General features: G+C 40.8%; 1 protein-coding gene across 2 annotated transcripts; it reads left to right on the plus strand.

Moving 5' to 3' along the window:
• The first annotated feature begins 117 nt into the window (after nucleotides 1-117).
• On the plus strand, nucleotides 118-25,505 carry DDIAS (DNA damage induced apoptosis suppressor). Of its 2 annotated transcripts, XM_062196784.1 has the most exons (5): nucleotides 118-504; nucleotides 11,054-11,182; nucleotides 19,747-19,908; nucleotides 21,109-21,226; nucleotides 22,704-25,505. In XM_062196784.1, exons 2-5 carry the CDS (start codon nucleotides 11,070-11,072, stop codon nucleotides 25,278-25,280), a joined length of 2,970 nt encoding a protein of 989 aa, XP_062052768.1. In that variant the 5' UTR covers nucleotides 118-504; nucleotides 11,054-11,069; the 3' UTR covers nucleotides 25,281-25,505. The 2 variants fall into 2 exon arrangements, with proteins under 2 accessions (XP_062052768.1, XP_062052769.1); XM_062196785.1 differs by lacking the exons at nucleotides 118-504; nucleotides 11,054-11,182; nucleotides 21,109-21,226 and adding an exon at nucleotides 20,914-21,056 and having other exon boundaries at nucleotides 19,824-19,908.
• Nucleotides 25,506-26,815: the final 1,310 nt, after the last annotated feature.

Raw genomic sequence — 26,815 nt, forward strand, 5'->3', positions numbered from 1 at the left:
TCACTCGCGGGCCCAGCTCTCTCCCTGTCACTGCCACCCCTTTCGTCCCTCCGCCCCCGTCCCGCCACCCACCTCAGACAGCGCCGCCCTCAGTCCTCCCGACTCAGCCAACTCTATTCTCCTCCAGTCAACCCGCCGGACAGGCCCCAAGGCAGTGCCACCCGCTCCCACGCCTCCCCGGGACCTCCACTCCCAGCTGCCTCCGCTGTGCCCCCAAGTCGGCTTTACGTAGTAGTACTACTCCATCAGGCGGGAAATAAATCCCCTCAAACACGCCTCCACCCTAGTTTCACACAAAGTCACTTCCCAATGCTCGCAGAAGTTGGCGGCTTGTCGCCCCCTCTCTGCGGCGCCTCTCGTGATTGGCTCTGAGGAGCCACGGCCCGAACGTCACTTCCGGCGGAAGGGAGCGCGGGAGATTTGATTGGCGGGCGCCCGGGGAGCTGTGGATTCCGGTAGTTGGCGGAGCGTTGCCTGGGCTGGTCCCCCAGTCCTGTACCTCAGGTGAGGAGCTGGGAAGGAGGTTTTTGGGGAGAACAATGGCCAGGGATTGCTACCGAGGCCCTCTACGTTGTTGTGAGTGAAACGCTGAGCCCTGCATTTTGTTTGCTGCAGGACTTCATTTCTGTATAAAGGAGCGGACGTGCGTATGGAGGAGTAAAAAGACCCATCATTTTATTTTACACTCAGTGTTTTTGCGGTCACTCCGTGAACGTTTGCAAACCATTTACTGTGCTGTGCGGTGGAGCTAGTGACGGTGGGCTTCTAGAACCGGAAATAGGAAAGGGGGCGACTCTCGCTTACGTTGTCAGCTGCCTACTGTGCAGGGTAGTACGTACTGAAAAGGGGTCTTTCCCAAACTGCTTTGATAGTCCGCAGGGATTATAGTAATGCTTAACCTACCCATAGGCTCGAACTAAAAACTGGAAAGTTTCCTAGATCCTTCCTCTTCTCACATCCAAGCAAGCATACCAGCCCCTTGAATAGCTCAGCTCCGTTTATTTGTCTCCGCTTTCACTGACATTACTTTGGATCAACCCTATAACTGCTATATAACTGTGAAAGAGCCTCCCAGCTGGTTTCCCTGATTTCAGTATTGCTGCTTTCCAATCCAGACTCCGCACTGCCAGACGGAGAAAATGCAGGGTTTTTTTTTTTTTTTTTCAGAGATTTATTTTATATATTTATTTGAAAGGCAGAATTAGAGAGAGGTAGAGACAGAGAGATCTTCCATCCGCTGGTTCACTCCCCAAATGGCCACAAGGGCCAGACGGGAGCCAGGAGCTTCCTCCAGATCTCCCACATAGGTGCAGTGGGCCCAAGCACGTGGGTCATCCTCAGCTGCTTTCTCAGGTGACTCAGCAGGGAGCTGGATCAGAAGTGGAGCAGCCAGAATTCAAAAGGCACCCATATGGGATGCTGGTGTCACAGACAGTGGCTTTGCCACAGTGCTGACCCCAAAAGTACAGACTTAACCTGGTCATGGAAAATATGAAAAAGCTAGGCATGAATTTAACAAAAAGCTCTGCACCAAAATAAGCTTATGGCTCATTATTCCATGAACTTTTTGAAGTATCTTCATATTTAATTTTCAGTCCTCTACCTCCCTCTTTTCTAAAATTGCATGTTAATGTCAGTAAATTATTTCTCAGGGAATTGTTATGACTATTATTGAAAAAAATAGAGTACAGATATATCAGGTACCCGAAGGACATGCCAAAAGATTCTTAACTGGCTGTGGATAGCCCCCAGAGATAACATGATAGGAATTTAATATTTCATCTGTGGGGTTCTATCAGTTTTATTGATTTCCATTAACATCCATTTCCATTTGTTTTGTAGTGTGAGTATTAAAAATCACAGATTGAAAAACATAATTAGACCAAGTATGTGCCCTTGGAGGAGACTATTGGAGTTAAGGAAATACTTCAAAATACTCCCCCCTCCCACGCCTCTAGGCCTGTAAAATATGCAGTGGAAATCTGAGAGCAAAAGGTGACAAAGATTTTCTTGCAAGACCAAAACAGTTTGGGGAAGAATAAAGAAAGGGAAAAGAGTTGGTCATACCTTTTTTCCCCCTCATGTCATTAGAACTAGGGACTAGTTTTTGAAAGGAGTTATTTCATGCTTTGGGCACAATCGTTCAACAAATACGACCAGATTTTCAAGTGTAAAGCTAATATTCATTACTATTAATGAACTAGAAAGGATGGTTAACTGCTCATCAGAATACATGAGTTCCACATCTGATTCCATCTGCTTCTTAACCTTTAATTGGATAATGATGTAAAAGTACTTTGCACATTATAAAGCAATCAGAAGAAATTATGAGCTTGACTGGATTATAAAGTTTGATAGGATTCACATCTTAGAATTTTCTGTCTTTTCTTCATTACCATCTGCATATGCCAATTCATACTAAATACTTAACTGAATTTTTCTCCTGGAGCTAATGCTTAACAATTATTCTGGATTTTCTAATCTAGCCCAAAGAAGAAAATAAAGTATATTGATATGCATACATGTTTATGAGAAAGGATTTTCATAGACTATTAATGTGCTTTCTAAGAACTTGATGGGAGGAAGTTAAACTGAAAGGTCAGCAAGAATGAATCAGGGCAAAGAATTACACAGTAGTCTAAAAGAGACTGAAATGATCCTGGACTTTGGGATATACCTATAGCCATGTAGTCACATGTGTTCATCATCAGACAATCTCAGTGGCTAAACCCATGGTTTTCAAGTGTGGGCAAGTTATGTGGCCATTACCTAGGAACTTGTCAGAAATGCAGATTCTCCAATCTTCATCGCAGATTTACTGAATCAAATTCCACAGTTCAGGTCCAGCCATCTATTTTATTGGGCGTGATTTTGATGCACACTCAAGTCTGACAACTACTTGGCTAGCATGGAATTAGAATGCAGCATATATGAGGGTACTTCAAAAAGTTCATGGAAAATGAAATTAAAAGAGAAGTTTCTTTGGGTGAAAAATTTTGAAATCCATGTATGTGAGGAATCATCAAAAAAACTCATGGAAAGCACATATTATGAAAAATTAGTCATGGATTTCATAAAGGTTTTGCACCAAAATAAACTCATCTTTAAAAAAAAAATTTGAAAGGCAGAATTACAGAGATAGGGCAGAGAGAGACAGAGATCTTGATCCACTGGTTCACTCCCTAAATGGCCACAATGGCCAGGGCTGTGCCTGGCAGAAGCCAAGAGCTTCTTCCAAGTCTCCCACATGGGTACAAAAGTGCAAGCACTGCTGCTTTCCCAGGCACACTAGCAGGGAGCAGGATCAGAAGTGGAGCAGCCAGGATTAGAACCCCAAAGGATGCCAGCACTCCAAATGGTGGCTTAACCCTCCATACCACAACACTGGTCCCTAATCTCATCCTTTAATTCTCTTTATTCATGAACTTTTTGAAATCGCTTTGTATATCTCATCCCATTAACAAAACCATCTCGGGGTCAGTGCTCTGGCACAGTGGGGTAAAGCCCTGGCCTGAAGCACCGACATCCCATATGGGCGCTGGTTCTAGACCCGGCTGCTCCTCTTCTGATCCAGCTCTCTGCAATGGCGTAGGAAAGCAGTAGAAGATGGTCCAAGTCCTTGGGCCTCTGTACCCGTGTGGGAGACCCAGATGCAGCTCCTGGCTCCTGGCTTCAGATCAGCTCAGCTCTGGCCATTGTGGCCATCTGGGGAGTGAACCAGTGGATGGAAGACCTCTCTGTCTCTCCCTCTCTCTGTAACTCTGTCTTTCAAATAAATAAATCTTTAAAAAAAAAAAAAAAACTATCTCTAGAATGAAAATAATATATTAGGAATTAGCCTGATTCCATTAAATAGTTGATTCACCTAATGACTCTTCTTCATGCAGCTTTCTGTTTATAATTTGGCTCAACATGTATTTATACTCCAGCCTTCCAGAAAAAAATATTTTTATATATGGACTTCTTATGTATAATTTCCTGTGACATTTTAATTAATTAATTAATTTTTAAGATGGATTTATTTGAAAGACTTACAGAGACAAGAAAGCAAGATCTTCCATCCACTGGTTCATTCCCCAGATAGTCCCAAAGGCCAGGGATAGGTACCCAGACCGAAGCTAGGAGCTGTTTCTGAGTCTCCCACAAGGATGGCAGGGGCGTAAGCACTTGGGCCATCTTCCATTGCTTTACCCAGGCCATTAGCAGAGAACTGGATCGGAAAGGAACAGCCAAGTCTCAAATGTCACCCATATGTGATGCTGATGTTGCAGATAGCAGTTTTATCCATTGCACCATAAAGCTGGCCCCATGTATTTATTTTTTTACCTGTGGTAAGTTAGTAAAGCATCTTTGGATGATTTAATTCCCCATATGACTTGACTAAAAAAGGGAAAAAGCAAGTATTCCAGAATATTCCATGGTAAGTTAGAAAAGTGTGGCGTATGTCCAGCTTGATCACACATATTTTATTGAGCAAGTCTGTCAGAGCCTTTATTCCTGAACACTGACCTAAGCAATCCTTGAGCTTTTAAAACAAAAGTCAGGGGCCGGCGCTGTGGCACAGTGGGTTAACACCCTGGCCTGAAGCACTGGCAACTGGCATCCCACATGGGTGCCGATTCGAGACCCGGCTGCTCCACTTCCAATCCAGCTCTCTGCTATGGCCTGGGAAAGCAGTGGAAGATGACCCAAGTCCTTGGGCCCTTGCACCTGTGTGGGAGACCCAGAAGAAGCTTCTGACTTCTAGCTTCACATTGGCGCAGCTCCGGCTGTTGCCCAATTGGAGAGTGAACCAGTGGATGGAAGACCTCTCTCTCTCTCTCTCTCTCTCTCTCTCTCTCTCTCTCTCTTTGCCTCTCCTCTTTGTGTAACTCTTTCAAATAAATAAATAAATCTTATTTAAAAAAAAAAAGCCAACTGAAGTCCTATTTAGTTCCCATTGATCTTCCCTAACGCTTGACTTTTTTCCTTCTTTCCACCCCGACATCCTGATTTCTACTTTATGTGTGAGATTAAGAGGAGCTGATATTTTTTAAAGATTTATTTTATTTGGCCTGCGCCGTGGCTCAACAGGCTAATCCTCCGCCTAGCGGCGCCGGCACACCGGGTTCTAGTCCCGGTTGGGGCGCCGGATTCTATCCTGGTTGCCCCTCTTCCAGGCCAGCTCTCTGCTATGGCCCGGGAGTGCAGTGGAGGATGGCCCAAGTGCTTGGGCCCTGCACCCATATGGGAGACCAGGATAAGTACCTGGCTCCTGCCATCGGATCAGCGCGGTGCACCGGCCAAGCGCGCCAGCCGCGGCGGCCATTGGAGGGTGAACCAACAGCAAAGGAAGACCTTTCTCTCTGTCTCTCTCTCTCTCTCTCTCACTGTCCACTCTACCTGTCAAAAAAAAAAAAAAAGATTTATTTTATTTATTTGAAAGAGTTAGAGAGGTAGAGCTAGAGAGAGACAGAGAGAGGTCTTCCATCCGCTGGTTCACTCCCCAAATGACCGCAATAGCCAGAGCTGAGCTGATCTGGAGCCAGAAGCCTCTTCCAGGCCTCCCATGCAGGTGCAGGGGCCCAAGGACTTGGGCCATCCTCTACTGCTTTCCCAGGCCATAGCAGAGAGTTGGATCAGAAGTGGAGTAGCCAGGACCCGAACTGACGCCCATATGGGATACCAGTGCTGTAGGCCAGGGCTTTAATGCACGGCACTACAGCACTGGCCCTGCTGATACTTTTAGAAAATATTTTAAATATCTAAAAGAAATAAAAAGAACTTTTAGGAACTGGCAATCTGGTGTAACAGGTAAAGCCACCACCTTCGACGCCAGCATCCCATGTGGGTGCCGGTTTGTGTCCCAGCTCTTCTGTGGTGGAATGAGGTGAAAAGGTCATATCAAGATGGCCGCTGACAACAGAAACTGCCTGGCAACAGGCCGTGATTGGATGGCTTCGGAAACCACATGACAACAGAGCCTGACTGATGGCAGGCCGTGATTGGATGGTTTCAGAAACTGCCTGGCAACAGGCTGTGATTGGTTGGGACATAGACCGCCCCTTGACCGGATTGGCTGGTCTTGGCAATATAAGCTGTTGTACTAACTCAGAGGAGTCTGCAGGCTGCTCGCCTCAGGCCTGCTTTCACTGGACTCCCGGGGTCTGTGTGGTGACTCCGCGCCTCTTGCCCCTACCATGCTCCTCCTGTCGGAAACTAATCCACCGCAACATTGTTGAGAAATCAACTGCTCCACTTCCCATCCAGCTCCCTGCTAATGGCCTGGGAAAAACAGCTGAAGATGGCTCAAGTCCTTGGGCCTCTGCACCCACAAGGGAGACCTAGAGGAGGATCCTGGCTCCTGGCTTCGGCCTAGCCCAGCCCTAGCTGTTGTGGCCATCTGGGGAGTGACCAGCAGATGGAAAATCTCTCTGTCTCTTTTTCTCTCTGTAGCCCTTTCAAGATAAATGGATAAATCTTAAAAAAAAAATAAGAAAGAAAGGAAGGAAGGAAGAAAGAGAAAAGAAAGAACTTTTAATACCACCACAGAGGAAAAATACTTTTTCTTAAAAAGATAATGTATTTTCCTATCTTACTCTCTCCCTATCCCCCTAAACAAAAACTAGATTAGGCACCTTGCTATATTTGCTCATGATATTATGTACATTTTCTTTATAGAATTTACCACAATTGTGGTTAGTTTTTCATGTTTATCTGTTTAAGGTCTATCTCTTGCACTAGAAGGGAATTTGTCAGTTTGTTTGTCACTTACACTATTCCCACTACCTGGCATTTAGCAGCTCCACAATGAATAACTTGGATAAGTAAATACACTGATCTTATTAAATTGGAATATGGTTTGCTGATTGTGATGGAGCTAAAAGAAATATAATATGCAATTATCCTTCCCAATAAAACTGATAAGCTGCAAGACATCTGAATTTGTCCTCCATCATCATATTTTCCTAACTTTAATACTTATTTCTGATGTATCACTCAATTTTCCATCACACATACATTCACCGTTCAGCGAGTCAGGCAGTACATAGAAGATAAACGAGGTGACAAGGTTCATGAAGGAATTATGAAAACAGATATCTAACAGTGACAGTTTGAAAGGATCATATATGGTTGTCCACCATACAGGAATTGGAAATTGTTTTTGCCATTTGCCAGAGTTCATCAGAAGAAATAGAAATGGTAAAATATTTTATTGATCTTTTTCATTTGAATTCTCTAGTGTTAGAGTTTTTAGTAATACTTATTTGATGCACTAGGGGGCATTAAGCCCTTAAATAAAGACATTATAACCTTTAAAAATAGAGCCAATTAGTACTTGCTCTATTGATTTTAAAATTAATCCCAAGAGTTCCTGCTTAGCTAGGTTTTTCATGTTTGTATATTGTTTCCCTAATTATACAGTAAACTTTTTAGGAAAAGAAGTTCTTTTTTTTCTCCATGATACTTTGTACAGTGTCCTGTACAGGTTTAATTCATTCCTTAAAGTTTGCATCTGGTAACAATTGTATAAAGAATATGATTTGATGGATATTCATATATTTGTTACACAATATAAAATTCTATTTTAATGCCTTATAGAAAATAGTCTTTACTCACAGAATGACCACAATTAAGAAAAATGTTACAAGTAAGAATAAAATGCAAATAATGAGTAAATATCAATTCAGGTACTGTATAGTAAACTACTCTGTGTACTCCATATACATATGTAAGATGATTTTATGATTTGGTAAAATGGTGTTTTATATTCAGTGATATGTGGCAAAATTGTGGCTAGGGATAGGAAAGCTGCAAAATCATGAAGAGAGTTAATAACTGAAATACAGATTGAAGATTTTTGAACTTGACTTCATGGATATAAAGAGATGATCCTAAGAATTTACTGTGGTCCTAAAAAACAAACATTTTAAACATAAATTTTTTTTTAAGTAATTTTTTTTTTTTTTTTAACAGGCAGAGTGGATAGTGAGTGAGAGAGAGAGACAGAGAGAAAGGTCTTCCTTTTTGCCGTTGGTTCACCCTCCAATGGCCGCTGCGGCCGGCGCATCTCGCTGATCCGAAGCCAGGAGCCAGGTGCTTCTCCTGGTCTCCCTTGCGGGTGCAGGGCCCAAGCACTTGGGCCATCCTCCAATGCCTTCCCGGGCCATAGCAGAGAGCTGGCCTGGAAGAGGGGCAACCGGGATAGAATCCAGCGCCCCAACCAGGACTAGAACCCGGTGTGCCAGCACCGCAAGGCGGAGGATTAGCCTGTTAAGCCATGGCGCCGGCCCTTTTTTTTTTTTTTTAAAGATTGATTTATTTATTTGAAAGTCAGAACTACACAGAGAGAGGAGAGACAGAGAGAGAGAGTCTTCCATCCAATGGTTCACTCCCCAGTTGACCACAACAGCAGGAGCTGTGGCGATCCGAAGCCAGGAGCTTCTTTCAGGTCTCCCACATGGGTGCAGGGGCCCAAGGACTTGGGCCATCTTCTACTGCTTTCCCAGGCCATAGCAGAGAGCTGGATAGGAAGTGGAGCAGCCAGGTCTTGAAACAGCGCCCATATGGGATGCCGGCACTTCGGGCCAGGGAGTTAACCCACTGCACCACAGCAGCAGCCCCCATAAATTTTCTATAATGTGATAAATGATAATAAAAATGTAGAGTCAGTTAACCTGGGAAAGCTCCCTGGGAAAGACACCTGAGAAGAATCTTGAAGGGAAATAAACATGAAGAGAATGAAAGAGCATTTTAGACAGAGGGACAAGTAGAAAAAATAAAGGCACAGAAATGTGAAATAGACTGTGGGGAAGCTAGAAACACAGCTCACATTGCCTTTTTGTGCTCAATTTAACATAAATTATTAGCACATAAAAAGCAAAGAGGAGAGTCAGAAAGCATTAAGGAGAATGAAACCAAATAGACAAAACAAACGGTAGGACTATAAAAGTATAGTAGTATACAATATTGAAAAAAAAGAAAAACCATCCTTTTTTAAAAAAATTTCTTTATTCATTTGAAAGGCCAAGTTACAGAGAGGCAGAGAGAGAGATCTTGCATTCACTGCTTCACTCCCCAGTTGGCTGCAACTGCCAGAGCTGCACCAATTGGAAGCCAGGAGCTTCTTCTGGGCCTCCCATACAGGCTCAGGGGCCCAAGCACTTGGGCCATCTTCCACTGTTTCCCTGGCCATAGCAGAGAGCTGGATTGGAAGTAGAGCAGCAGGGACTTGAACCTGTGCCCATATGGGGTGCCAGCACTGCAGGCGGCAGCTTTACCCGCTATGCCACTGTGCCAGCCCAATCCTATTTTTGATAATAGAGAATTTTTTAAGGGGTTATGGCATATGGCCACTCTCAAAAAAGTGTTTTAGATTGCAGGATTCTATTTATACTTTTCATCCAATAAATGTTTGTCATGAACTTACTATGTGCTTACTAAGCATTCTTCGAAGCCCTGGGGATACAATGGAAAATAAGACAGACCAAGTACTGTCTTCATGAAACTTTCAGACTAGTGGATAAAACAAAGAAAAATAAATAAGCAAATGCATATCGAAGATGATAATAGAGCCTGGTCAGTACTATGAAGGATAAAACAGATAATGTCATAAAAATCTAAGGGGTTGTAGATATCTACTTGAGATAGACTGAAGAGTAAGGGGAATCAACTACTCAAAACCCTAAGGGAAGAACATTGAAGGCAAAGATAATACTAAGCACGGAAGTCTAAGAAGAGAAATAGTCTAGTAAATTGAAGAAGCAAAAGGAAGACCAATATGGCTCAAAGTGCAATACGTAAGGTGGAGATTGGCACAAAGTAAACTCAGGGAGATGGACATGGTGTAGAAGTTAAGGCTTCATTCTAAATAGCAGGAATTTAAGCAGGTAAGAGATGGTATTTTCAGGAGGGAACTTTGCTCCATTTTATCTCCCCTAGCTCACAAGTGGGTATACACCATGATACTTCTTTCTCCAAACCGGATTTTTAGAAGCGATGTAAAGATGCCTTTGCTGGTATATATTCCATCGTATCTTGCATTAGCAGGGAATTTGAGGTTTTATTGCTGAAGGCAGTCTTCTGTATCCTGTATCACCTATTCTACCTTATTCTTAGATATTGCCATGTGACCTAGGGTGATAACGCGTCTGGGAATATGTATCTGCTTTTGGTGGAACCTTACTAGTCATGTATACTTAAGGTTAACAAAGTGTTAATATTAGCTTTTTCTTCTTTCTGCTCTCTTTGATAACATCTTTGACTCATTGATTTACATAAATTGCATATCTTTCGTCTTTCCAAGTTTCCATTTTAGGTGGCAAGATTTTATTTCCACAGAAATGTTATTTTGATTAATGGACAGGATTAGCATCACTTTAAGGTCTCCATTACCTAGTTCTATTTCGTTATCTATCACTATCTTTATGAAGATTCTTGTATGTGGCCTACAGCAGAGAGAATACTTTTGTCTTCTGAGGGCCAGTGCTGGGCTAAGGGCACCGTTCCTGCTTGTGTATCTTGTAAATAGCCAGCCATTTTCAGTTAAACCAGAACCTCTTCACATAGACCTATTAGTGCATTTGTAACTGGATTTATTTCTTAATATATTGGAAGGTTTTGTTTCCTTAGATTAGTAAATTATCATACAGAGTTTTATTTTGAGTTTTTGTGCACTGTCCTCATGGCTATACTGTTGGGAACTTGTTCCTGTGGGCATCATATTTAATGAAGGTATTTCCATTCTGAAATGAGGTAGGTGCTATATTAAAGTGAAAGGGAAGGAGATGCTGCATTTACTCTGGATTATGTTTGAAGTGTTAGATGGCTAAGTAGTAAAAGCATCCAAGTTAAATCCTTAGCAATCAGAACACTTGCTTCACTAGATTTTGCCAACTGCCAATCATGTTGGACTGAGCTAAACCTGTTCCTCTTTCTGAAACTGTTAAGGTAAATAGTTAACAATAAAATTTCCTCTTATAAAGGCAAAAAAAATAAAAAAAAAAAAACTACTGAGTATGCACGTAGAATTAAAGATTTATCATTTGTCCCAATGGCTGTTTTTATTTTACAGACCACAGTGTGATTGCATGAATAGAAGAAGAAAATTTCTTCTTGCCTCAGTACTTGCTCTCCAGAATTCAAGTTTTATATATCCATCATGTCCAAAGTGCTTCTCTCGGATAATCCTGGCCTCCAAAAGGTAAAAAGTAGAGCCTGTAAGCATGAGAAAGGAAATACAGGTATATACTGTAGAATTCTATGACATAAGGGCAAGTCGGGACTAAATTTTCCATATCAGGACATGAGATTCTCACAGGAATTATCAGGGATTGATTCTTCTATAAACCCAAAAAAAGAACTGGTTGGTAATCTTCCATTACTAGGGGGAAGTTTCAAGTTACTGCCAAATCTGCTAAATACCTGCCTCAGAGAAGAAAAATAACTTCTCTGCAAGTCAAAAACAAAAACAATCCAGGCCAGTGCCGTGGCTCACTAGGCTAATCCTCCGCCTGCGGCACTGGTACTCTGGGTTCTAGTCCCAGTTGGGGCACTGGTTCTGTCCCGGTTGCTCCTCTTCCAGTCCAGCTCTCTGCTGTGGCCCAGGAAGGCAGTGGAGGATGGCCCAAGTGCTTGGGCCCTGTACCCGCATGGGAGACCAGGAGGAAGTACCTGGCTCCTGGCTTCGGATCGGCACAGCGTGCCAGCTGCTCTACTTCCAATCCAGCTCCCTATATCAAAAGATGACCCCAAGTATTTGGGTCCCTGCACCCATGTGGGAGTCCCAGAAGAAGCTCCAGGCTCTGGGTTTCAGATTGGCCTAGCTCTGGCCATTGTGGCCATCTGGGGAGTGAACCAGTGGATGTAGGATCTCTCTCTGTCTCTCTCTCTTTTTCTGTGTCTTTCCCTCTCTCTGTAAATCTGACTTTCAAATAAATAAATAAATCTTTTTAAAAAATGATAGCTAATATTATTACAAACTGTTTTAAGTATTCTTTACCCTTTTTCAGTATATCATGGTGATTAAAAATATTAATTCTCAGGAGTGAGATGTCCTGGGTTCAAATCCTAACCCTACCATATAGAGCCATGGACAAGTAATTAAATTATCTGAGCCTAAAACCAAGTGATAATATCGGCCACATAGGGTATTTAGAAGTCCTTGAATAAGTTAATATGCATTCTATATAGAGAGAGAACATTTGTCTGATACGCACATCAATAATGTCTGTAGTTAAGTGGTTTTCTTCCAAGTTTTCATTTAAAGGTAATCTGCATCAAAAATTTAGGTTGAACAATAATGCCATTGATATCTCTTTAGACTGGTAATGCTAATAAGATAATGTGGTGTTTTTTTGTTTTTTTGTTTTTCTTTTTGACAGGCAGAGTGGACAGTGAGAGAGAGAGAGACAGAGAGAAAGGTCTTCCTTTGCCGTTGGTTCACCCTCCAATGGCCGCCACGGCTGGCGCACTGCGGCCGGCGCACCACGCTGATCCGAAGGCAGGAGCCAGGTGCTTCTCCTGGTCTCCCATGGGGTGCAGGGCCCAAGCACTTGGGCCATCCTCCACTGCACTCCCGGGCCACAGCAGAGAGCTGGCCTGGAAGAGGGGCAACCGGGACAGAATCCGGCGCCCCGACCGGGACTAGAACCCGGTGTGCCAGTGCTGCTAGGCAGAGGATTAGCCTATTGAGCCACAGCGCTGGCCAAGATAATGTGAATAAATATTTACTATGTGCTGGGCACTATGCCAGGAGCTTTGTAGACATTATATCTCTTAAATACAATAGCCCTGTGAAGTGGGTGCTGTTGTTAATGTCAACCTTCCAAGGAGACAATCAAAGCTTAGAAAATTTATGTAACTTGCCCCAAATCACAAAGCCAGCTAGTTAGCAGCAGAAACATATTTAAGCATAAATAATATGCCTGCTGTCTACAATCATAATCATTATGTTGCCTCCAAATTAGGAGGATTTATATTCAAAACAACACTCCCTGTCTCTTTCCCAGAGTTTAATGTTCCCTGGGAAAAGAGCTCTATTTGGACCACTTAAGTAAGTAAAATCCACAGCCTGAGGAAACACAATCCATGAAAAAAATAACGTGTTCTCTGCATATATGTATCACGTTGACAAAAAATACTAAGGCTTTTGCTTTCCTTTTTTTTTTTTTTTTTTTTTTTTTTTGCTTACTTGCAATCAGCCAACATAGGAAATGTAAACTCCTCACTTTCATTTCCCTACTGCTATAGCTCAGAGTTCCACTCTATAACCTTTGCAGAAGATCTTAGAAATCCTGAAAAGCCAAGATTGTTCCCAGAAGATTTTCTTTGAACCCCAATCCCTTAGTGACAATAGATATGATAGGTGTTTTGTGTTTTATGGAATAAACTTTTTCTTAACTTCCAAGATTAGAGCAGTGGAGGTTTTTTAACTATATTCTACAGAGCCTATGAGCTGTGTGTCATAGTGCTTAGCAGTAAGTAGGGCTCTTATTTTCAACATTTCATTTCATCTTTATATTAGGGTTCCAAGTTAGTTTGGTTTTTCTTTTTTTTTTTTTTTTTTTTTTTTCAATTTGAAAGGCAGAGTTCAGAGAAAGGAGGAGAGAGAAAAAAGATCTTCCATACACTGGTTCATTCCTCAAATGGCCACAACAGCCTGAGCTGGGCCAGGCCAAAGCCAGGAGCCAGGAGCTTCTTCCAGGTCTCCCACATGGGTAACAGGGTTCCAAGTACTTGGGCCATCTTCCACTGCTTTCCCAGGTGCTTTAGTAGGAAGCTCGATCAGAAGTGGAGCAGCCATGAGACAAACTAGCACCCATATAGGATGCCAGTATCACAGGTGGAGGCTTAACCTGCTAAGTTACAACACCAGCAACCCCTCTCCTTTTTTTTTTTTTTTTTTTTTTGGTTTTGTTTTGTTTTTTGTTTTGTTTTGTTTTGTTTTTGTTTTTAATTTGAAAGGCAGAGTTACAGAGAGGCAGAGAGAAGTCTACCATCCACTGATTCACTCCCTAGATGGCTGCAACAGCCAGAGCTGCACTGATCCGAAGCCAGAAGCCAGGAGCTTCTTCCAGGTCTCCCACACGGGCACTGGGGCCCAAACATTTGGGACATTACTACTGCTTTCCCAGGTCATAGCAGAGAGCTGGATCAGAAGTGGAAAGCCAGGACTTGAACTGCCACCTGCATGGGACACCGGCTTTACTTGCTACACCACAATACCCCCATAGTCTATTCAGTGTAGAAATCCATTTCTAATACTAGTAACGTTCTTTTCCTATTAAAATGGGAATGATAGCTCAGAAACTATCCTGTCCCCATGCCCATCCACCCAAAAAGATTATAAACTTACTTAACTCAAGTCAAATTTAATTTTATCCACGTAGATCATTATTTTCTTCTTTTTGAGGAGAAATACCATGGAAGCCTTAGAAGTACTTTTTTTTCTTTTCATTTTTTTTTTTTATTTTGTATACATTCAGTTTAATCCAGCTTTATAAATTTTGAAGGGATTTAATATAATCATGAATTCTGGGTATTCTTTTGTTGGAATCCATTTATAGGTTATAGTTGTGTATGAATCTTCTAGTCCCCAAATATTTCAAATATTGTGTGATATGGTCATGTGTAAATTTTTTTAGGGGAAAGAATAAATCTATTGCTTTCATCTGATTTTCAAAAGATTCAAAACTAGAAAACCACTAATGATTTTTAATTCATCAATTTCTTCTTCTGGGCTAAATATAAATACACTAAAGTTATAAGCAAATGTAACATGATGTTTTAACTGGAATCAAACAAAAATGGTAGCAAATTAAAGCTACTGAATATAGATTCTTCTAGAGGCTGCTTGAGCTTACACCTGTATTTGCATTAAATCTAAGGGGTTATTTACATTTTCCACTGTGACTCTTGTGAGTACACATTGGAGTTTCCCAAAGGCTACATTACATGTGATATCTCAACAGACTGAACAATGATGTAGATACAAGAATCCAGCTTTATTTTTTTAATCTTTTTATAGGAATTTTTATTAAAGATGTATTTATTTATTTATTTGAAAGTCAGAGTTACACAGAAAGAGGTCTTCCATCCTTTGGTTCACTCCCCAGTTGGCCAGACCAGCTTTCTTTTTTTTAAGCCAAACATTAAAGAGTTTTTCAAAATGTAAAACACTGCCACCTCTTCTAATTAATTTTACTTAAGAACACAGTTATTTTTCATAAAAACATGTTCTTTATGTCAACAATACAATGAATCTATTATTTTTAGTGAATTAAATACTTTTTAGATTCTCAATTTTAATTTCTAATTATCGACCGGGGCCACGGCTCAATAGGCTAATCCTCCGCCTGTGGTGCTGGCACACCGGGTTCTAGTCCCGGTCGGGGTGCCGGATTCTGTCCTGGTTGCCCCTCTTCCTGTCCAGGGCCTCTGCTGTGGCCCGGGTGTGCAGTGGAGGATGGCCCAAGTCCTTGGGCCCTGCACCCACATGGGAGACCAGGAGAAGCACCTGGCTCCTGGCTTCGGATCAGCGCGGTGCGCCAGCCGCAGCGGCCATTGGAGGGTGAACCAACGGCAAAGGAAGACCTTTCTCTCTGTCTCTCTCTCACTGTCCACTCTGCCTGTCAAAAAAAAATATTCTATTTTATCTATTTGTTATTTTAATTAGAAATGTAAGTTTAAGATTATTAAGTTCTCAGAGTCTAAGCACAGTGTGGGTAATGACAGATGTATATATATTTCAGTTAATGTTCTATAGCTTAAATACATTTATCAATTTTTTTTTAAGATTTATTTTATTTATTTGAAAGAGTTACAGAGAGTGGTAGAAATGGAGAAAGAGTAGTCTTCCATTCACTGATTCACTCCCCAAATGGCTACAATGACCAGAGCTACTGATCAGGATCCAGTAGCTTCTTCCAAGTCTCCCATGTGGGTGTAGGGGCCCAAGGACTTGGGCCATCCTCTGCTGCTTTCCCAGGCACATTAGCAGGGAGCTGGATCCAAAATGGAGCAGCCAGGACTCGAACCAGCACCCATATGGGATGCCGGCACTGCAGGCCAGGGATTTCACCTACTGTGCCACAGCACCGACCCCTCAATTAAATATTTTCTAAATAAAAAAGGAAATATAGATATAAATTATCTACATAAACAAAAGTTCTTAGGTATTCTCAATACTCTTTTTTAAGAGTATAAAAATTCTGTGACCAAATAGTATGAAAACTATTATTCTGTAATAATATGTTAGAAATATGAGTGCCTCTAGAAGTTACATCAGAAAATTGTGATTTGAATATGTTTTCTGTACTCTTGTTTCTCAAAAGTATAGTCAAAGGAACTATCTACATCAGCATGATCTGAGAGCTTATTAGAAATAAGGATTCTTGAGAGCCTTGTCCCAGACTTACTAAATCAGAATTTTAACTTTAATGAATTCAAGTATTTTATGATAATAAAATTTGAGAAATTCTTATCAATTTTTTCAACATGCTAGCACTTTTCTTCCTTAGCAAAAAATATTTATGGGACCAGCGCTGTGGCATAGAGGGTTAAGCCTCCGCCTGCAGTGCCGGCGTCCCACATGGGTGCTGGTTCAAGTTCTGGCTGCTCCACTTCCAATCCAGCTCCCTGCTAATGTGCCTGGGAAAGCAGCGGAAGATGGCTCAGATACTTGGGCCCCTGCACCCATATGGGAAACCCAGAAGAAGCTCCTGGCTTCGGATTGGCCCAGCTCTGGCCATTTCAGCCATCTGGGCGGTGAACCAGTGAATGGAAGACCTTTCTCTCTGTTTCTCCCTCTTTTTGTGTCTCTGCCTTTCAAATAAATAAATAAATATAAAGTACATACAAAGATTTAGTATTTTAAAGAATTACAGAGAGAGGGAGGGACAGAGAGATCTTCTATCTGCTGGTTCACACTCCAGATGGCCACAATGGCCAGCACTGGACCTGGCAGGAGCCAGGAACTTTCCACAGGTTTCCCACATGGGTGGCAGGGGCTCAAGCTCCACAGCTTTTCCCAGGCCATTAGCAAGGAGCTGGTTCAGAAGTGGAACAGCCAGGACGCTAACCAACACTCATTTGAGAGGCCGGCATTACAGGTGGCAGCTTTACCAGCCACACCAGCCCCAGCACTCATTGATGTTGTATTCACAAAATAGTTCATTATTAACCACATCTTTCCCATAGTTAGCAAAAGATATCATATAAGAAAGAATTTCAGGCTAAGATGTTTGGGTCATAAATTCTTGGGCAAAAATAAAACTAATTTTCCCCTTTGTAGATAGATTCCTTCTTTTTTTCTAAGATTTGCTAGGAATTTTACATTAGACCTGAATGCATTGTTTTGGGGGTTTTTTTCTTTGTTTGTTTTTGGTTTTTTTTTTGTTTTTAAGATGTATTTATTTATTGGAAAGTTAGAGTTACAGAGAAGCAAAGGCAGAGAGGGAGAGAAAGGTCTTCCATCCATTGGTTTACTCCCCAGATGGCCGCAATGGCCAGAGCTGCACCAATCCTAAGCCAGGAGCCAGGAGCTTCCTCGGGGTCTCCCATGCAGGTGCAGGGGCCAAGGACCTGGGCCACCCTTAACTGCTTTCCCAGTCCACAGTGGACAGCTTGTTCAGAAGAAGAGCAGCCAGGACTTGAATCGATGCCCTTTTGGGATGCCAACACTGCATGTCCTGCAGGTAGACTTATCCACTACGCCACAGCACCGGCCCTGAATGCACTGTTAATGTATAACCTCCAAAAAAAGTAATACATACTGAGAATACTTCGTTCATTTCACTATATAAGTTTTGTTCCCTAGTGATTCACACCCAAACTGCAACACAAACTCCAGCAGATTTAAGTAAGTTTATGTGAATGGTTGAGACAGATTTATCCTCAGTATGGAAAAAAAAAAAATTAGGACAGATCTAATAATAGTGGTTTAAATGAAAGAATAACCTTTGTTGGAAAAACTCACTTTGCAGACTGAGGATTTTAGACTCCCCCTAGTGGCTATCTCAATCCCTCTTTTTTTTTTTTTTTTTTAATCGCAGGGATGTAGAAATTATTATCCACTGGTTTATTCCCCAAATGCTGTATTAACCAGGGCAGGGCCATGCCAAAACTGGGAACCAGGAATTCAATCCAAGTTTCCCTCGTGAATGGAGCCAAATGTCCACCCCTCACCTATCTTTTTTCTTTTTTTTTTTTTTACTTTTTGACAGGCAGAGTGGACAGTGAGAGAGAGACAGAGAGAAAGGTCTTCCTTTGCCGTTGGTTCACCCTCCAATGGCCGCCACGGCCGGCACACCGCGCTGATCTGAAGGCAGGAGCCAGGTGCTTCTCCTGGTCTCCCATGGGGTGCAGGGCCCAAGGACCTGGGCCATCCTCCGCTGCACTCCCTGGCCATAGCAGAGAGCTGGCCTGGAAGAGGGGCAGCTGGGACAGAATCCAGCGCCCCGACCGGGACTAGAACCCCATGTGCCGGCGCCGCTAGGCGGAGGATTAGCCTGTTGAGCCACGGCGCCGGCCCCCTCACCTATCTTTAACATTACTTTCTATTTGCATTTAACATTATTCTTTATTATTTGCATTTTGCAAATCAATCTTTAGCAACCTGAAGAAAATCAAAGTCTTTGTATTACCCATTGTCATAAAATGTTTTAAGAGGTTAATTTGCTAAATTAAGAAAAATGGAAATAAGAGTTATAAGGCATTATTACAACTAGAAAGAAAGGGATTATTGAGTGTAAGGGAGAGTACTAACAATATATAATTATGAGAGAGAAGAAGAATAACATGTTAAGTTGGTAAGATATGTACTATACTCTTTATTTTGTCTCATTTTATCCTCTTCAGCCCTGGACATTATAGACAAGGAATCCAGAAACTATCCCAAGACTAGACAACTAGTATATCGCAATAGACTTCTTCTAATGTGTACTTTTTGATTAGAAATCCTTTGAACACATCAGATATTGCTATAATACAAGACAGACTGCATGGTTTTCATATCTCACTTTTGTAATTTGATAAATTCTCACTATATTTCAATGAATTAAAGTAATCTTTATAGAAGTCAGAAAATGCCATTAGTTAAGTGCTTTGTATATAAATATTTATTATATATTCTAAGACTCTTTGTTGCCTCTCCTTTCTTCCTCTCTCTCTCTTACCCAGAGAGAATTTCTGTTCAGTAGTCTTCTGATGTAATATGCTTTTCTGTCAATTTAGTGCTGCCTAATTTAAGTTGCTAAAACCATTTGTTATGAATGAAAAAATCAAAAAGCTAATATGAAATAGTGTAAGAAACATATACTTTGTGGAGAAGTTTACACAAAATATTTTCATTTTTTACTTTTGTAGATTTTTTTTTTGACAGGCAGAGTGGACAGTGAGAGAGAGACAGACAGAGAGAAAGGTCTTCCTTTGCTGTTGGTTCACCCTCCAATGGCTGCCATGGCCGGCGCGCTGCAGTAATCCGAAGCCGGCAGCCAGGTGCTTCTCCTGGTCTCCCATGCAGGTGCAGGGCCCAAGGACTTGGGCCATCCTCCACTGCACTCCCGCCCACAGCAGAGAGCTGGCCTGGAAGAGGGGCAACTGGGACAGAATCCGACGCCCCGACCAGGACTAGAACCCTGGTGTGCCGGCACCGCAGGCAGAGGATTAGCCTATTGAGCCGTGGCGCCGGCCACTTTTGTAGGTTTGTTTTATGTGAAAAAAAGTTTTAATGTATATCTCCACACTTTTTTCCCCCTACTTTTCCAGGTCCAGTTGTTCAAAATGTGGTTCTACTGGTGAAGCCGAAAATGCTAGCTACAGATATAAACTTTCCTTAAAAGTTGCAGAATCAAACAAATTGTTTGTCATTACTGTATTTGGAAGCTGCTTAGATACATTTTTTGGACTTACTGCCACTGGTTTGCACAGGTAAGAATATTTAAAGCATATTTTCCTTGGCTGCTTCTTTAATATGCCAATAGAATTTGAAGATACATGTTTTTTATGATAATGTGCATTTAGTAAAAAGATAATCATTGACCTTAGGTCATTGTTTCGTCTAAAAGAGAATCAAAGAACCAGCCAGCATTTGTCCTAGCAGTTGAGATGCTGCTTAGGACACCTTCCATATCAGAGTGCCTGCTTTGCTCCCAATTCCAGCTTCCTACTAACTTGTACCCTGGTAGGCAGCAGGTGATGACTCAAGTAGTTGGGTCTCTGCCACCCACTTGCTTGCTCACTGAATTTGTCTCTCTTCCTCTCCAATAAATAAAACAAACATTTTTTGAAAGATCATTAATAAGAAACATGCTTTTTCATTAATGCATATTGTGGTGATGTAAGGCTCTTTTTTTTTTTTTTTTTTTTTTTTTCAGGACAACTAAACTAATTAGAATATTAAATCACAAAACTCTGATCCAATTAGAGAAATTTAAACTAAGAAAATAAAATCATTTCATACTGAAGGATGATCTAAATTAAGGTTAGCATTCAAGTGGCTAAGGTTCCCTCAGGCAAGATAAACTATTTGAGGGAATGTTTGTTTGCATATCAAAAGTTGAAATTTTGTCATTTTTCATTTGTGTTGCAACTTCATCAGCATCTTGTGACCCGTTCAGATTTCCTTCAGAATCTATGAATCTATGTAAGCAATTGAACCTTTTCTTCCCTTCTCAATCCACCCCTTACTCACTTGGCAGAAGTCTTTTGTCCATGCCCTTATAGTTGAGAGCAAACTGGTTTGAAGAGACAGAAAAGAGACTGCAGCCAGATTGCAGGGAAGAAAAAAGACTTCCCTCTTCAGTGAGGTGAAGGGCTAAAGTTTCTACCATTGCTTTCACTGCCACTTTTTTTTTTTTTTTTTTAATTGCTGGACCTGTTGATTAGACAGGCATCTAATTTATTTACACTGATCCTCTGTTTTTTTGTTGGCAGGGGCAGGTTGATTTGTTTGATCTTTCTTGTGCTGTGGAAAACTGGAGAGAACAAATTGTGTAACTCATAAAGTTATTTTTCCCCCCTCCCTTTATGTAACTCAAAAGATTCAAACTAATTGTATGTTCTGGCTTCATGGCAAGGTAAAATTTCAAACTTTATCTCTTCACACTTTTTGTCTTCTTTCCAATCAAGGTATATTCAGGATCCTTGTAAAATTTTGGATATACTGGACAGCGATACAACTCAGAGCCTGTTAACTAAAGCAGTTGAAACTTGCTTTGTTGGACAAAGCTTTATTTTTGGAGTCACGGTAATTGAGACTAGTTTTCATTTTAGTATTCTGTTATTTCCATTGTAAATAAAATGATTTTAATTTTCCAGATAATTTTCAGGAGTTGTATAAACATGAAGATCTATAGAATCTTACATCTTTAAATTGTAAAAATAACATGTAGGAAATCTGTTAAAACACCATGTGTGGCAACTTCCTCTTTCAAAAGTCAAAGTAGCCCAGTTCGGATGCTTTTAGAGCTTTGAAAATGTAAATTTCTTATAAGTTCAGAAGTGTTAGATAGTTGATTTTGATATTTGGTGTTTATTTAGCCTTCCAAATTTTGTTCATTTCTGTCATCTATAAAAGGAAATGGAAGGAACTAGATTGAAAACAAAGTATCTGCGTGTTAATAAGAATATTAAGAATAGATTAAGAAAGATGGTGTTAAATAATTATAAAAGTGACTGTAGAGGAAATAAAAAGAATATTCTGACTCTAAAGCTGTAATAATTTTTCTGTCTCATCTATACTAAAGAAAAAAAAAATGGAAGTTTTTCCACATTGGAATCAGGGTTTCAAAAAAGAGGAATAGAGTACTCCACAACTAAAAAGTAAGAAAAACCAAAAACGAAAATGAAACCAAGAGCTATAGAACTTCTTTCTTTCTGTCTCTCTCTCTCTCTCTCTCTCTCACACACACACACACACACACACTTACCCTCTTGCTCTTTCTACCTCTCTTCCCTTAACAAATGGAGACATTTCTTTAAACTCTCAAAAGTTTATGGAAGCTAATGAAAACTACAATGGTAGCTACCATTTATTGAGCAGCTACTATTTGCTGAGTATTATGCTGTTTTCCATATTACTGCTAAACAATAATCTTACACTTTTATCCTTATTTTATAAATGATAAAACGAAGCTTAGAGGGGACTGGCATTGTGGCACAAAGATGAAGCCACTGTGAAACAGCTTCCCATATCTAAGTGCTGATTGGGCCCTGGTTGCTCTGCTTCCCTTCTAGCTTACTGCAAATACACCTAGGAAAGCAGAGGAGGCTGCCACAAGTGCTTGGGCCCCCGTAACCCATGTGGGAAACCAGCCTGTGGTTCCTGACTCCTGGCTTCCTCTTGGTCCAGACCTGGCTATTGCAGCCACTTGGGGAGTAAACAGTGGGTGAACACTCTCTCTCCCTCCCTCTCCTTCTCTATCACTCTGCCTTTCAAATAAATATATGTCTTTTTTTTTTTTTTTTTAAGATCAGGGATATTAAATAACTTGCCCAAAGCCCAACAATACTACTAAATTCTGGAACTAGAATTTAAAGACAGGTCTCTTGATTGCAAAGTTTATGGTCACTTATGTATGCTATTCTGCCTATAATACTAAAGGAATTGAAATTAGAGGAGATGAGGTTTATAATTATATCAGCTTTGACCTTTTAAATCCCTGTTTCAGATGAGTCAAGGAAAAAGTTTTATTCTTACTTGACTTCATTTACTTCTTTCACAGAATTTTGAAACCCAACGTGGACAAGGTTCAGATTCCAGTAACTTCTTACAGCAGTGCTACGATCACAAAAGAGAAGTCAAAGCACTAGTAGCTTGCCAGATTCTTCTGCCAGACCCATGTGTTGCAGGCTTCACTGTCATTGACTACTTTCATCAGCTATTGCAGACTTCCAATTTCAGGAAATCTCACTGTGCCTCCCAGTTACCTGATAGCCACTTACTTACTTCAGATCACTCAAATAGTGATCTCAGCAGCATATATGGCTCTGACAGCACTTCTTATTTTTTTGAGTCCTGTGACAGAGAGAAAGTTTCAAGATTCTGGCAGCCATCACTTGAACTCACTTCCATTGGTTCACAACACACAGATAATGATGATTTTTCAGCTTTAGAACAAAACAAGGTTATTAGTACTTTTCACCAGAACAGAAAGTATTTCTCCTTTGCAGAGGCCACAGACTCCAATAGCTGCCATGATCCCATTCAGGGTTCATGGAGCCTTGTTTCATATATGGATAAAAACAGTACAGCAGAAAAGTTGGATGTAGAAATTGGCTTGCAAACTAACCAGCTGAGTGCACTACCCAGCAGTTATCATAATAATGGACTTTCTGACTCTAATTTGTTCCTTTTGAGCAAACGAGAGTCTCTTGACTCAAATAACACAAAATCCTTCCACAGTGTAATGGAAATTAAAAATAGGTATACCCAGTATGAGCTACCGTGTAACCAGCATCAGGATGCAGATTCCCCCACTGACCTTCAAGAGAAATCTCTGTATTATTCACCTTCACCCCTCAAACTTGAAGAGATGACTAGTGGTTCCCAGGATTGTGACTCCAAGATTTGGGATGATCTGCCATTTTCTGAAAGCCTGAACAAATTTCTGGCAGTTGTTGAAAGTGAGATTGCTGTAACCCAGAGAGATGCCTCTCATAGGGAACATGATGCAGATAACAGCAGTGAATTCCATGCAGACCATGGCAGGTTGTCTGTGATGCCTCAGAGTGCTGAAGCCTTGCACACACCACCTGTAGCTTTAAGATCATCACAAGCAACAGTTGCCACAGACTCTAGCAAAGATAATTTCCTCTCCAACTGTGAAACAAATTCAAGTTCTAGTGTTCAAAAGGAGTCACAACCAGATAACACAACTAGTCTTGGAAGAAATATTTCGCAATTTTTTCTACACAATACTTCTCTGTCAGCTGCCTTCCCTTCTTCAAAAGATTCAGAAACAACACTTAAGAAGACTATCAGAGATATACCTTGTGGGGATGAAATTTTATGCAGGCCCATTACTTCAGAGAGTGACCATTCTTTTGTGAGTATCAAATATTTTAATGAATGTGGAGGAAAATCACTTTCAGAAATGAATGAAAAGTTGACAGCATTGTGTTCTAGGAAGTATGATGTTTCTGATCTTTGCAAATTAGAAAATAAACAATCTTACAGGTGGCCAAAAAACAAAGGTGATGATTTTACAATATGTAGGAAACTTACATACTCTTTAGAAATTTCTTGTAGTAGTCCAAATACAAGTACAAATACACTGAAAGATATCCCTTATGGACATATCAATGATAAGTTAACACAGAGCTGTTCTGCTGGCCTTGAAGGTAGCTACAATGCTTCTGCTGATCTCTTTGATGATATCTGTAAAGAAATAGGTGTTGCAACAGAAATTACCAAAAAATCACAAAATATTTTGTTACATTTGGGAACATCTCTGGCAGAAAGTCATCATGCAGAGGCTGATTTTTCATTGAACTCACTTTCTGAAAACTTCAGTCAGCCTTCACAGAAATTATCCATGCAAAACATATCTGCCTGTACGCATCCAAGAACATGCTCCCCTCCACCTCTTTTTCAGTCAGATTCAGAAGATGATTTTGAAGATAGCCAAGACTTTGTTCCATGTTCACAGTCAACTCCAGTTGCAGGGTTCCAGAAAACAAGAATTTATGGCATAAACAAATCTTTCCAAAAAATTGCAGCTTTTTATTCAGACGTTGATGCTAACAATAGAAAAACAAGGATTTCTCCTAAAAATGACAAACTGGAAGCCACCCGAAACTGCCCAAAAAATATAAAAACACCCAAACAGAAATCCAGAAGCCCTATTATAACTAGTGTTATACAACCAGAAGTTTTCAAACATAATCATATTGCTGAGGGCCTTGAAACTGATAGTGATGATTGGGTCCCCCCTACCACAAAAAAAGTATTTGTTTCTGATATGCTTGGATTCCAAGTCATGAGTCTAAGGAAATGCTTTGCTGCACATAATTCCCCAGATCAAAAAGAATTACCAAGGAAGAAACCGAAACATGCCAAACAAAGAACTGATGACTGTTTAATTAAGAAGAAGTTCAATTTAAACAATACTCTAACAGCAATAGTTACAAAACAGAAAACTCCTAAATATAGCTGTAAAAGTTCAGCCTGGATTTCCAGAGAGTCAAATCTTGGACTCGATTCTTTTTCAGAAGTCAAACATTACTTTGCATTTTCAGAAAATTGCCCGTCTGCAGCACCTGAAACCAAAAGTGCTTGGTCGCCTGAATTATTTTCATAAAAGGTCACCTGAACCCAACATCTGAACTTTTTTATGAATATAAATCTTCTGGAAACTTTCCTCCAGTGTCTTTGAAAATGTAAAGCCATTTTTCCCCCAAAACACTATGATTTAGAGATTGAGCACTTTATTTTATATTGTTGAGTGTACTTTAGTAATATTGTTAATTTTGCTTTATAAGCATATTTGTTAAAATCACATGTACATCCAGAAATAAAGCATTTGAAAACCAAAATGTGAAGTCTTAATCAGTTCAGAACAGAAAATACCTGCCGTATATTAGGCCAACTATACTGAGTTTTTGTTTTGTTGTTTTTTGTTTGTTTTTGTTTTGTTTTTTTGACAGGAAGAGTTAGAGAGAGAGTATAGACAGTGAGGGAGAGACAGAAAGGGCTTCCTTCCGTTGGTTCACTGCCGCAATGGCCGCCATGGCTGTCGCTGCACCGATCCAAAGCCAGGAGCCAAGTGCTTCCTCCTGGTCTCCCATGCGGGTACAGGGACTGAAGCACTTGGGCCATCTTCCACTTCCCTCCTGGGCCACAGCAGAGAGCTGGACTGGAAGAGGAGCAACCAGGACTAGAACCCGGGGTGCCGGCACCACAGGCGGAGGAGTAGCCAAGTGAGCCACGGTGCTGGCCTATACTGAGTTTTTAATACAAAGCTGATCTCAAATTTTAGTCTGCTAGGTAAAACAGATGTAATTTTAAGACAATGCAAAAGGGGTCCAGTTTGTAGCATAGCAGATTAAGTCACTACTTGTGACACCAGCATGCCATATCTGCACCAGTTTGAGTCAGCTGCTGTACTTCTATCCAGCTCCCTGCCTGGAAAAGCAGTGTAAGATATGTCTGAGTCTGTCTCTGTCACTCTGTCATTAAATAAATAAATCTTTTTTAAAAAAAGAAAAGATGCAGAAATGCAACAGTATAGGTGTATAATGTATATGGCACATGTGTTGCTGTGGAAACATGAGAAGCAGTTAACCCAGCACTGTTAATGTTTAGAAGTCAAAGTATTCATTGACTACTTAACTGTGCCAGGCATTATGCTTGGTAATGGAAAGTCAAAGACAAAAGTTAAGATCCCTTTCCCCCAGACTCAGTCTGGTAATCAGATAATGTGAATCTGCTAAATTTTATAAAAAGTTAAGTTTGGAGTGTTGATAGGAGCAAAAATGAAGAGCAGTTTTCACACTTAAGTCACAACTGCACCATGTAAAATATTGTATGTATCCCTTGTCAGCTTTCTTTGCCATTCCCCATAGCAGCTATTCCAAATCTTCACTCTGTTGATGCCACCAAGCCCACTGCTGCACTTTGCCTCCTACTTGATGGAGTTTGATTGAAATCAGCGGTATTCCCTCACAATTTCCCACATCCACACCTACTTCCTTTCCTGTAACTGTGCTCACAGTTTCTTTCCTCTGGCCTCAGAAAATGATGCACATCTTAGTACTAGTCCTTCTATTTGGTTTTTTTTTTATCTATTATACACCACCTTTGGGGTATTATAAACAATATTCCTCATTACCTTCC

The sequence above is a fragment of the Lepus europaeus genome, chromosome 7 (assembly GCF_033115175.1).
Source record: "Lepus europaeus isolate LE1 chromosome 7, mLepTim1.pri, whole genome shotgun sequence".
Lineage (NCBI taxonomy): Eukaryota > Metazoa > Chordata > Mammalia > Lagomorpha > Leporidae > Lepus > Lepus europaeus.

Bases quoted from the DNA above. Each gene is read 5' to 3' on its own strand.
- DDIAS (XM_062196784.1), top strand. From the start codon at position 11,070: ATGAATAGAAGAAGAAAATTTCTTCTTGCCTCAGTACTTGCTCTCCAG. The intron at 11,183-19,746 runs GTAAAAAGTAGA...CTACTTTTCCAG, and splicing joins ATAATCCTGGCCTCCAAAAG to GTCCAGTTGTTCAAAATGTG. The intron at 19,909-21,108 runs GTAAGAATATTT...TTTCCAATCAAG, and splicing joins ACTGCCACTGGTTTGCACAG to GTATATTCAGGATCCTTGTA.